At 45.2% G+C, this 12,745-nt stretch overlaps 1 protein-coding gene across 1 annotated transcript in view; it reads left to right on the top strand.

Annotated features, from left to right (window-relative positions):
* Nucleotides 1-11,836, top strand: part of acvr2ab (activin A receptor type 2Ab) — a 36,258-nt gene extending 24,422 nt beyond the window's left edge. Inside the window, exons 5-11 of the mRNA XM_062380934.1 lie at nucleotides 6,251-6,394; nucleotides 6,551-6,694; nucleotides 9,598-9,743; nucleotides 9,844-9,958; nucleotides 10,264-10,402; nucleotides 10,499-10,629; nucleotides 10,913-11,836. Of these exons, the coding sequence (XP_062236918.1) occupies nucleotides 6,251-6,394; nucleotides 6,551-6,694; nucleotides 9,598-9,743; nucleotides 9,844-9,958; nucleotides 10,264-10,402; nucleotides 10,499-10,629; nucleotides 10,913-11,107 (1,014 nt within the window). The 3' untranslated portion in view covers nucleotides 11,108-11,836. The remainder of the gene's footprint in view (nucleotides 1-6,250; nucleotides 6,395-6,550; nucleotides 6,695-9,597; nucleotides 9,744-9,843; nucleotides 9,959-10,263; nucleotides 10,403-10,498; nucleotides 10,630-10,912) is intronic.
* The last annotated feature ends 909 nt before the right edge of the window (nucleotides 11,837-12,745 follow it).

The raw sequence follows: 12,745 nt of genomic DNA, 5'->3' as shown, positions 1-12,745 counted from the left end.
TAAAAAAAAGGTGATATTTACGGCAATTATTGAGCACATCTTTCCTGATTTAAATCTAAATCCTTGTTTTTCTTTTTGTTCTTTTTGTTAAGTTAAGCTTTTAGCATCTTTGGGTATCAAACATGTGTCAGCACTTACAATAAAACAAAAATATTTTCCATTTCTAGGTCTAAACAGTCTGTGTTCATGTCCTCAGGCGGGAGGGGCTTTCACTCACTTCCCCCAAGACAACATTTCTGTGTCTTGAGTTTTGTACATGCGGCGACATCGAAACAGTTCCATGCATCTGTCGTCAGGATGCTGTTCTCGTGAACTTTGCATTTATGTGTGTTTGCTTGTTTTTACCTTGATCACGGAACATTTTTTATTTTTGGGGCCTTTTTCCACACATCTTTCAGTCAGTTTTCAGTTGCTTTGCTTAACGGCACTTTTTCGTTCATTACAAAACCATCTTGCCTTTTGGTGCCATGCTTATGAACAGACCCTGTGTGACCCCCAAACCACAGCCCTGGAAGCGCTGGTCTGGAGTGGGAGTCAGAAGGTTGTCCTGGGACGACCCCTCATCCCGGGGGGGGGCTTTTACTTGCCTCTATTTCACCCACTAACCGACAGAAAGTAGCAATAATCTCTCTGTTTGCTTCTTATGTTCCTTTTTCGACAAGCACGCCTTTCACATTATGGTGGAGGTAAGAGCAGTTTAACTGAAGTTGAAACTTAGTCCCCGTCCCCCACCCCCTCCCCTCCCTCTTTTTTTGGGTTCAGAGCTTGTTAAGAATTCTCCACCCTTAATCTCAGACCACCATTTTGTTCTTTTGTTGCTTTTTTTTTCGACAGCGTCTTGTTTGCTCCGTTCCTCACACATTTTTGTCTGTTTTTTTTTTTGCTTGGGTTTACTGCATGGACAGATGTCTTATTTGTTTTCTTCCCTGCTGAAAATGTATTGTGCATGGTGGAAAGTGGCCAACGTGGCTCCGAATGCAGCCCCCACCCCCCTCTTCTCTTTTATTTTTTTGTGTATGTATGAATGTCCATCTGTGATGTTTATGTAACTTATTGTGTGTGCTGTGACCCAGTTTCCAGAATGGTATCTGCCAGACCTATGGCTCACCGCGGCTCTCATGCACAGAGACAAAGCACGAGGTGTTCGAAGCCGCGACTGCAGCGTGCTTTTCCATTTCACTCGCAGACTGAGGAGGAGTGCGGAGACATTTTTGCATAAGCAGGAGCGCTGCCACTTACCTTGAACATTTTCCAAGTCGGAGAGTGTAAATTACTTAAGTACGAGAGGAGCATAAGCCTCCGCAGATGTGCGTTTGGCTCAAAATTGAAACCGACATCACTGGAAGTCCTCATGTGAGAAAGAGTGTGTGAGCTCGCAAGAATAAACCCCAGCCTTTGTGAGAGGGTTTAGGTTCTGTTCTTTTGTGAATTCAGGATATCTCTTTGTAATGTCAACTTTCTGAGTTTGACATGGCCTCATGTTATACGGTCACAAGACCTTGAGATATGGCTCTTTGGAGGCTTAAGTCCAGAATAATTGCCCATTGTCCTTCTTTGTCCAAAGCTTAAACTTGGCCCATGGATTTTGTTATATCTCTGAACACTTAATCTACAGCATAAAGCCCAGGCAAACCAGACCAGGTTGAAAGGACCCGTTCAGATGTAATAGATGAAGGCGTAACCCGATTAGGCCAAGGGAGATAGTTCAGGTTGGGAAGAACGGCACCAAGCAGCAGATTCTGTTTTCCTGCTTCCTGTGGTCTGCTGACTAAGTGTAATGCGCCCCAGCTTGAGGCCACGGCGCCCTGTGATCGGACAAGGGATCCGGTGACTCCCGAGGGAGGCCCTGGCCTGACCGGGGCCGCGCCGCCTCGTCAGGCCAAAGCCCGGAAAGCGGACAAAGAGTTTCCAGAAACAATCCAGGCACAAAGAGAAACAGAAAAAAGAAAAGAGTCCCGCAAAAAATTGTGTTTAGACGCCGCCGTCATAAGAGTTACCTCTAAACGTGGCAGAAGAAGTAATAAAGACGACGTGATCGGTAACATTAAGCAGCTCCGGTATTGAGAATCAGGCCGTCACCCACAAACCCATCAATCACCATCCTCGTCATTCACCTCAAACTCATGGTCAAACGCCGTCATGTCTGTTGCCAGGCGCTGTATCTGTGCAGAAATTCACCTCGATCACAGACTTGCATTGTGCCCTTGAACAACACTGGAGCACGCCAGAGTCCTTCACTGATCATTTGGTCATGCACGTCATGATCGGAGGAGGTATCATATATTTCACTGAGCTCAATGGATCCACAGGAATTTGTCCCGGTGACATTTGTAGCAGACACACTAATGACTTTCATTCTAACACCGCAAAGATAACACAGCTCGGCCATTAGAGATTTCTTAACCGCATCCTGACCAGAATAGAATGACTTCAAATCATTAAGGACATTACATACAGAAGTAGATTTTATGAAGCCGTGTGGATCTCATAATTATTATGTGATCAGAATATGAATTGCTTCTAGCTGTGCAGCCAGATAAAGTAATGTACTTCAGTTTTCTCTGTGAGAACAACGTGTATGGTAGAATGATCCTCAAATTTATAAACGTCTGATCTCGATCACGAATCAAACCCTAATTATCCTGCTAATAATAGATGGGGTGGGGGGCGCGGTGGTTAGCACAGCTAGAAGGGTCTGGGTTCGAACCTCCTGGTCGTTGGCTTCTCTCTGGGTACTACAAAGAAATGCAGCTCAGGTTAACTGGTGATTCTGATTTACCCGAAGCTGTGAGTGCTAGTGGTCGGTTGTCTAACCTTGATGAATGTCAGCTTGGGAATCCTTTTAATTAACAAACCGATGAGGACAAATAATAAATTGACACATAACGCTGCTAGCATTGAATAATACATTAATATTCACAATAAATCATGAATAAAATAACACGTGCGTCACGCGGCATTGTTGTTTTGTCGCATTTCTGGGACAGTCCTGGCACAGAGACCTTGAGCGACGAGTATCACCTTATTGTCATTGACATGTGTCCAGATTTCCAGATTGCAGGCATACCGTTCTGATTAGTCCTCCCCTTGCACTTCCTTGTCGTATTTAATTGCACTTGGGACACAAGAGTTCTCTGTGTACTCGCCGTGCTCAGGTCACAGTTGAGTCATCGCCGTTGCAGCTTGTTTTTGTCACCGTGTTGGTGTCGGCAATTAAGAATTTTAAGCCGACTGTCACACTTAAAGCAGAGCGGGGAGCAAATTCACAGCCCACCTTTCTGGGATTAGACCGAGGGAAACGTCTGATTGTACTCAATTTATCTCGCTGAAAGGGGATTAGCTCCATTGTTGAATACAAACTCCGCAAATTACAAAATTGAGTGACTTATTATTCTCAATTATTACGGGTCTAAGTCAAAGCACAACAAATCCCCGTTAATTCAAGACAGACCTGTGTTGTGTTCCTTTTTAAAGGCACGATGCAGCACTCCACAGTAACCAACCTCACTTCACTTCCTTCCTTATGTTGTGACATATTCACACGTATTCACTTTTTATCCTGCGCACCGCTGCAGCTTTGTCCACGATATTAAGTGAGGGAAACCGGATCTCGGTCCATTCAGCTTCAGTTATTGCTGCAGCTCAAACGGCGCTGGCCAGATGCAGCACATGCGGGGTCTGAAATTACAGCCACGCCGGGGCACCGAATCCTTCAACTTTAGCGGGTGGATCAATAAGGGTCACTCGTCGAGCTGGACGGCGAGCTTCCGATTTGAGGATCTCAATATAACTTTAATGGAGTGCACTCTTCCTGGGCGTGAGCCAATCAGATTCAAAGCTACCGTCCTTTATTGAAACATATTTGTGAAGCCCGGATATAAATTCCTTATTTTGTCTCTTGAAGATGTTTGTTCAGGGTCCTAATGTAGGGCCATTTGGGGCTGCCCTGTAATCCAACCTCAGCCAGCATCATGGGTAATTTTCCCCATCATTTGGCTGGCACCCGGTGTGAGAGCGCGCGGAGACAGCAGGTCTGCCTCGCAGCTCTGCGTCAGAGGGAAAAGGCTTTTAAGTAAACACAACAGTTCCCACTCAAAGCCTCCATTCCTCCCCCAGCCACTGCCCGGATGGAAACTCTCCGCTGGATTTTACACCCCTCCAAAAAAACAACAAACACTTTTCCCCTTATTCATGCAAATCGCCTCGTTGAATAAACAGGAATCTGCAAGTGGTATTACAGTAATTTGTACTACTGCAGCCTCGATAATACATAACAGTGGATTAAAGTTTGATCATTTATTTGAAATACTGCAAACTTGGTCCAGATTATATATCCTAGCATTTAAGATGTTTTTATTGGCTTTAAAAAAAAAATATGATGCAACTTTGGCTGCATAATTACCAGCGTCTATTTATTTTGCTGAATATATCTTCCCATTTTTATATATAAATCCTTATTACGTTGTTTTTTTAGGAACTCAATGACCTATTGAACTTAAATAGATGAGATTTGAATTATCAAACTGTGAGATCTATTTGCATCTAAAACACTTCCTCTTTTCCTTTCTTCCTGCCTCCGTGAGGCGAAGGCCAAAGTTCAGGACCACACATAAAAATTCCTCTTGATAAAAACTCAAACTCATAAATACCCCTCAATGATATACAGTATGCGTCTGTGGCAACAGTAATCTTGTTGGGACAGGCAGCAGAATCCGAAGCCACTTCTCGAACTGTTTCACTCGTGCAGTTAAACCCTTTTTGCCTTTTTTCCTGGTGCCACCGCTTTAGCTCATTTTTCACAGCAGGAAAGAATTGGATATCGGCCGTGTTGCGTGCCAAAACGCTAAATGAAGCGACAGCGGTAATCTCTGCTTGCGGAAACGCTCTCGGCGGCGCGCTTCACATCAATTAAATCTTTCTCCTCGTCCCTCACATGCAGGAGCAAACCTCGCAACTCAAAAGGGAGGCATTTCACAGGAGGGACGGGAAAAGAGACTGGGATTGACAGCCCTGCACTTTTCGTGTACTTTCACGGTGTGCGACTGGATCCTGTGGGCCCCGGGGTTCTGAGACTTGCTGCAGCTTATCTTGCACCTTGTAAGCCTTCAGTTCAAGTAAAAACATGAACGCTGCTGTCATTGTCGGGAGGGAGCTTTTTTTTTTTTTCTTGTTTCCTGACAGCAGCGATGCGGAGGCGCGGAAGTGAAGTCGAGATTTTTTTTACAGCAGCGTATCTGGTTTCATCAAAGGCCATCAGTCATGTGCTAGTCTTTCTCCCGTACCTTTTATCCTTTGGAAATGTGACTCCCTCACTGCATGCTTCTTTCTAACCACCCCCCTCCTCCTCTCTCTCTCTCCGTGTCTCTCTCTATCCTCACTCGCCCTCTGTCCTTCTCTGTGAAGTCACACGTGAAAGTGATCAGCTTAATCCCGATCACCAGCTGTGTTTAACATACTTTGGCCTAGAAACACTCGGCCTCCTTGCGTTCACTTTTGTTTATATGGGATTAGCATGAATGCACTGCACACGCATGGGGTTTGAGCCACCGGGGTTTGTCACGATGACGCCTAAATGATTTTTTTGTACCCAACCGTTAGTTCATTTCAATCATTGCTTAAGTTGCTTCATATCCTTTCATGTTAAAGCCTGCACGCCATGTGCCTTGCTCACAAGGTACTTTTCCTCTGCGTACGCTTGGATTCAAACTGGTAACCTTCCAGTTCCAATCCCTCTTCAGTAAACTAAGCAAATATGTGAAATCAAATGTAGCCCTGAGGGTTTTTTAATTGAATTTAAATGAATGAATCCAAACCCTGCTTGGTATGCTCTCTCCTTGCTGCCAAAAAACTTACCAGTATTTATAATAATGCAAAATTGCAGCACTTCCTGAAGCAGTCTTTTCGCAAAGTGCTTTAACAATCCCATAAAATAAACGGCAGACCCATAAAACAAATAAAGCAAGTCAAAAAGAAAAACAAGACGGCACCACAGCCACAGAAGAGGCTGAAACTGTTTGTTGGGAAAATGAACAACAGCAGAGCATCATCCCATAAAAGCCAGTCTATAAATGAAAGTTGTAAGGTGTGATTTAAGACGTGAGGTGATATTGATTCTGGTGGCCCGGAGCTCCTCAGGCACACTGTTGCTGAGCCAAAGGCCCGGTCACCTTCAGTGTAAGCCCATGCTATTTTAATGCTCTGAAAAAACAAAGAATAACAATGTCCTTTTCTGTTCACCCCCGCTCTGCAGGATCCCAGTCCCTCGCCTCCGTCTCCCATTACGGGACACAAACCCTTGCAGCTGATCGAGATGAAAGCCAGGGGGCGCTTCGGCTGCGTGTGGAAGGCCCAGCTGCTGAGCGACTACGTGGCTGTCAAGATCTTCCCGATCCAGGTAAGGTTGCCGTAGTTAACATCCTCTGAGGTGTGGAGATTTGAAGGTGGACGTCTGAGATCATAGATTAAATCAGTCTGGGTCTACTTTTTTTTCATCCTCAAGGGCAGGCTCAACATAAATAACATCTGTGTCCCCCTCCCTGCTCTCGTGTAGGACAAGCTGTCTTGGCAGAACGAGTACGAGATGTTCAGCGTGAACGGCATGAAGCACGAGAACATCCTCCACTTTATCGGCGTGGAGAAGAGGAACAATAACCTGGACCTGGAGCTGTGGCTCATCACCGCCTACCACGACAAGGTGCACAGATACACACCATCAGCAAACTGCTACTGCTGTTGAATTCTCTGACGCAGTCTAATATCAAATCCCTACATGCCTCTTTTAAATATGACATTTTGACATTAGGTTAAATCAACTGCTAATCTTTTCTAGATTCCAACCTTTTCACCTGAGCAGCACATGCGAGTGAAGCAGATTTTAAAACTGAGACAGATATCCCATAAAATAAAAATTATTAAGGCCTGCTGTGGTTTCAAAAATATCTCATTGAAGAGATTTGATTACCAACCAGCTGCATCTAAATGTTTTCCTGTAAATGTTTACAAGAGCCCGGCTGATAAGGGTTCTTCTGTGCCAATATCACTAGTAGGGAGTTAAAAAAATATTCCGAAAGGCCGATAACGCTGCTTCTACAAACAAGTAGAGTTATGTCTGTTTTCAAATGCTGTAACCAATGTTAAACAATACATCCACTTGAGGGCATCACAGACTCGAGAGTTCCTGGCGAAAGCAAACGTGGTGACGGCGGAGGAGGTTTTCTTCATGCGCCCTTCTTTGTCACTGAACTCCTGCAAACTCTCACCTCGAAAAGTTCCACCTTCGCTGAAAATTCCGACCTCGTGTCCTATGGTCGTCTCGCTTGAACTATTGGCTACACTGCCCCCACGGGATTTCCTTTAGTACTGCTAGGCTTCGTATTTGCCGTCCAACCATAGCTTTCGTTATATATTTTGTATACATCACTATTTATCAAAAGAACACACAATTTGAACCAATTATATAGAACATGAATTAAGAAAAAAGTTAAATTGCATACATATTATGGGCGAACTGAAACATTGTTTTTTAGGTAGACAATCTGCCACTTTCCACAGTGCATGTGAACCAATTCTCAGATTTCCTGCCTGTTTTTCTCCACTCACTGTTCTCTTTGTGTCCATCTATCGCCACATCGCTGTGTTTACACGGTTGTTTCCATGTAAACACGGCGATGCAGTCATCTCAGTGTGCCCTGCATGCATGTCGCACGCAGGACTAAAAAGCCTCCCGGGCAGGCAGCTCACAATGCGGTAGAAAACATGCCTGAAACCTTCACATTGTATTGATTGTGCCCGGCGCCTTAAGAGCCGGTTCACGCTGTGTTGTTAAGCCGTGCTGATGCAGAGGAGGTAGCTCTGTTCGCCTCAAACACAGTGTGCTGTAGCGCTCTGGGCTCGAGGTCCCTCCGTGTTTTGAGGGTCATTACCGACAAAGTGGAGAGTGACTTGTACACTTCACTTGCTTGATTCTTTATTTATTTTGTGTCCCATTTTCCAAGCCAGGCCCAGAATTTCTCCCTGCGTGCCTCAAAAAACCCTCCCTGCGTGTATAAAGGCTGAAAAATTAAAGGTTGTGGGTGTGGCCAAGAGGCTTTATCCCGGCAGTACAACCCTTACATTAATCCACTTAACCCTGGAGCATGTCTAAAAGTGCTACTCTGATTTGTAGGAGCTCTCCAAGTGGAATTGACATTGAAGGAATTTGTTCCAGAGGAGTTCTAGGAAAGGGTCACATGACCGTGGATATATCTGAAACATGTTTTAGTGCCTTGTCAGCCATGTACTGTAATTATTTTGTGAGTCCTCAGAGGATTCATGACTTCAGGTTCGACCTTTCCTTCCCGAGCAGGTGTCACGGTGAGAGACACCTTTCCGCTCGGCTCTGGATCGGAGCTTGAGCTGGATGAGCGATTGCGTTTTCCTTGACAGCTGATTCATGCTCGGGTGTTTAATTCATCTAAGCGGCCCGTTGTGTTAGGGTTTGACGTATGTGTAGCATGCAGTGGCTCGCCTTGAAGGATACACACCTCTTTCAAAACTCCCTGCAGTTGAATCTTTTCATATTTTGGACAATCTGTCGATATTAATAGACGTCAGTGGATGTCTTTTAAAGGGGTGGGGTCTGGTTTGTCTCTTGAGTTTTCACAAGTGAAAAGAAAAAACACTGTGTACACACACAGAGACTCACACAGACACACACACAAAGGAATATCTTTTCATAAAACAGACACCGATCTGATTGAATCTCTCCCCTTCATCTCCTGGAGCTGCCTTCCCTCTAGTGGTCACCTACGTGAACTACATCTGCGTGGCCCCTTGCCAGCAGTGACCTTGTACCATATTGACGTTTGTTATGCAAGAACAAAGATGGTGTATAAAGGATCGAGGTGGAAACATCCGAAGCAAATGCAGAATTTGTGTTCTACATTTCTAAACTGCAATATTTGATTCTAATTAGATTTCATAAAGTAAAGTAAAGAAGTAGAACAGTATAGATTGTAAGCAGGTCTCATAAAAAGCTTTTCTGCTCAGGAAACCTTCCCTCAGTAAAAACAGATTAAAGAACAGTCATGACAAAGCACAACAGCGTGCAGATAAATGAAGAGCGTTCATCAGAGCTCTGTTCTTCAGCGTGGACAGTAAATATCGCTCGCAGTTGGCTTGTTGACAGAGGTGACAAAAGGGCTCCACTGTGGTTTTAAGAGGACACCCAGCAGGTGATAAATTTGATTTATTGCTGTGAACTAAGAATTTAAAGCGCCAGGAGGCCATTCTCATTCTCACATTGTCCCGCACAGGCAAGAAACCCCTCTGGCATCTGAACTATAGACCTTCAGTCTCTCCTATACATATTTTATGGGTAAATAAAAAAATATTGGGATTTTTATTTTCACATCTTAGTTTATTTGTATTATGCGGTTAATTTAAAACAGGAAATGAAGACCTTTAGGTATAAGTGAACAGACTAATTATCTTATTTGTTAAAATCAAATTTGCAAATCAGGTCTTTCTTTACACTGCAGAAGAAAAACAGATCAGAAAACCTAAAAGCTCCCTTTTCTAAATGCCCTCTTTGTGTTTCTTCCTGCTCTCCCTCTCCAGGGGTCGCTGACAGACTACCTGAAGGCCAACGTGTTGACCTGGAACGAGCTCTGCCTCATGGCCCAGTCGGCGGCCCGCGGCCTGGCCTACCTCCACGAGGATATCCCCGGGCACAAGGACGGACACAAACCCTCCATCGCTCACAGGTAGGCCGGCATGATGATCGAGACATTCTGTTGAGAGGAGCCCTGCCCCGAGTGATTCCTAACACCGAAGGCGTTTTCCTTTTTTCTTTTTGCTCCCTAGGGACATTAAGACTAAGAATGTGCTGTTGAAGAATAATATGACAGCTTGCATAGCTGACTTTGGCCTTGCTCTGAAGTTTGAGGCTGGAAAGTCTGCGGGAGACACGCATGGACAGGTACAATTTTCAGTGGAAAGTACATTTATTTACTACTCTTCCCCCTTTCCTGCCTTTTCCCTTAGAGCACCTATAGGTGGCACTGTTGCAAAAATCTAGCATCAGGGACACATAAATGTTCCCGCACATTTTCAGCTAAAACACAATTATGAAATCATGTCATTTAAACAGATTTGCCGATCTGTTTTTGTTTGTTGTTGATCTGTAAACTAAATAAACAACTCCCTCAGCAACAAGCATCACTTTTCCGCCGGCTCTGCCCGTTCACCAGCTGGGTCGTGACTTCTCCAATTTGTTCTCCGCAGGTGGGAACGCGGCGCTACATGGCCCCCGAGGTCCTGGAGGGCGCCATCAACTTCCAGCGCGACTCCTTCCTGCGCATCGACATGTACGCGTTTGGCCTCGTGCTCTGGGAGCTGGCGTCGCGGTGCACAGCCGCCGACGGTGAGCCCGACTGCATCCACAATAAAGACACTGTTCTCCCCGTGTGTGCCGCGTTGCTCCGGGTTTCACATTTGGCCGTGTGATTCTCTTGAACAGGCCCCGTGGATGAGTACATGCTCCCGTTCGAGGAGGAGGCCGGTCAGCATCCTTCTCTGGAGGACATGCAGGAGGTGGTCGTGCATAAGAAGCTGCGGCCCATCCTGAGGGACTGCTGGCAGAAACACGCAGTGAGCCCCGGTTGTTGAACTTTTGAGCGTCTTAAAATGTAGCATAAAACCTGAAATGTGATTTCTACGATCATAGGATGTTATTGAGTATAAGTTTAAATCTGAGGAAATGAATCAAACATGGTCAGATTTTCCATGAATCAGGAAGGATGGCATTAGATTTCTTTTGGTTTTTAGCGTCTCTGGACAACATTATGTCTTTAAAAGCCCAAACCAGAGCAAAGGATAAATCCATCCCAGACGCTCTGATTGGCCATAACACTGATCCGCTTCCCCCCCTCAGGGTCTGGCCATGCTCTGCGAAACCATCGAGGACTGCTGGGACCACGAGGCCGAGGCCCGCCTGTCCGCCGGCTGCGTCGAGGAGCGCATCGGCCAAATGCAGCGCCAAGCCCCCCCCATCGGCCCCGAGGAGATCGTCACCGTCGTCACGATGGTGACCAACGTGGACCTCCCGCCCAAGGAGTCCAGCTTGTGATCGGCCAATCAGACGCAACGACGAACGCCCTCGCAGGAAACACGGATCAACAAGAGGGGATGGACAGCCGACCCTGGTTGGTTGGCGTAGTGGGTTATTTTCCTCACTTTCTTCCATTGTTTTTTTTTTTTTTTTTGTTGTTCCTTTTAAGTGCGGGCCGCTACTCGCGTTCAGGAAACACCCTGCGCCCACCTCACCACATCGGTTTATATCCACCTCATTTTGATATGTGTGCCTAAGGATTTTAACATTTTAACCGTCAAAGCTCTCTTCACGCCGAGCGAAAAAAACGATTCAGGTTATTAACGATGACGGACGCAGTCACCGGGTGACAGAGCCGACATGCTGGGACGACGACGCTCAACACTTTTACCATGTCTTGTTTTTTATATACACACGCATACATAGGAGGGCGACCTGTTCCGGTTCGGTTTTCTAAGGAGAGAGAGAGAGAGAGAGAAAGAAAGAGAGAGAGAGAAGAGGATCTTGCGGAGGAATTTCACGGAACTCTCAGTGCATTTTAGTGTAAAAAAGAAAAAGAAGAAAAAAAAAAGACCCGGCTCTCGATACTTTTGCTGTTTTCTTGTGTGCGTTTTTTTTTTTTGAAGAGACGATAATCGTTCTGCCAATAAGCAACAGCTTCTGAATGTTTATAGTGTAATGCTGCTGTACATAGTGTATTATGGACCCAGACAACTTGGTAATCAAGCTTATTTTAAAGGGGCATGGGCGAGGGGAGGGTGGGGGGGGGGGGGGGTCCATTTTCAAGCATTACAACGGTTTAAGATAAAAAAAAGAAAACCATAAACCTCCTTCAACCAGGTATACCTCAGTTCAGATGGACACAGTTTAAATTAGTCCCTCTCCCTCTGTTCACAAGTCAAAGCTCACACTTCTCAACAACCTCGGGCTCCTCGTGACAAACAATCTGCTGCCGGCCATGACACGAGCGGGCAAAGCCTCGTGTGACACGGCGGCTGATACACACCGTGAAAAAAAAACAATAACATTAAGTGTCGCTCCCTTTCTCCTCCCCTTTCTCCGTCTCCTGTTTTGTAGTCGTTGCTCCACTCTGATTTGTGACTGAATGGTAACTTTCTCCCCCTGTTGTTTTAATTCTCTCTGAGATTTTTTTATTCTGCTGATGGGAAGGAAGAACAAAAAAAACGCCGCCCCCCCCCCCATGATGAAGTTGTCCTTTTTAAAGTGATTTTTTTTTTCTCTCTCTCTTCAGTTTTGTTGGGTTTGCTGTGTCAACTGTCGATGGAGTAATGATATCTTTCGCTGACGAGCCGAATCTGGCCATGAGATCCTAATATACAGAATATGTGTTTGTATCTCACCTCTCACGTTTGGTATCCGTACCAAATCCGAGGGTGTGGAACGCTTCAAGACTCTTGGAGCTTATTCTTATTTTTCTTTTCATTTTGTGAAATCACTCGTGTGTGTGATCTGATTCTCTTTAGAAAAAAAACAAAACACAACGCTGATTAAATAACAAAAGAAATCGTACATTTTGGAAAGGTATTAGATTTTAAGTTCAGTTTTGAGGAAGTGTCCGGGCCCCTACTTTGGAATTGTACCTGTATTTAGCTGAGCCAGCTTGCTTTTATTGATTTGATTGCACACATCTGTTTT

Source organism: Platichthys flesus, chromosome 22 (assembly GCF_949316205.1).
Source record: "Platichthys flesus chromosome 22, fPlaFle2.1, whole genome shotgun sequence".
Classification (NCBI taxonomy): domain Eukaryota; kingdom Metazoa; phylum Chordata; class Actinopteri; order Pleuronectiformes; family Pleuronectidae; genus Platichthys; species Platichthys flesus.
This window is presented reverse-complemented; position numbering and strand designations above follow the sequence as displayed.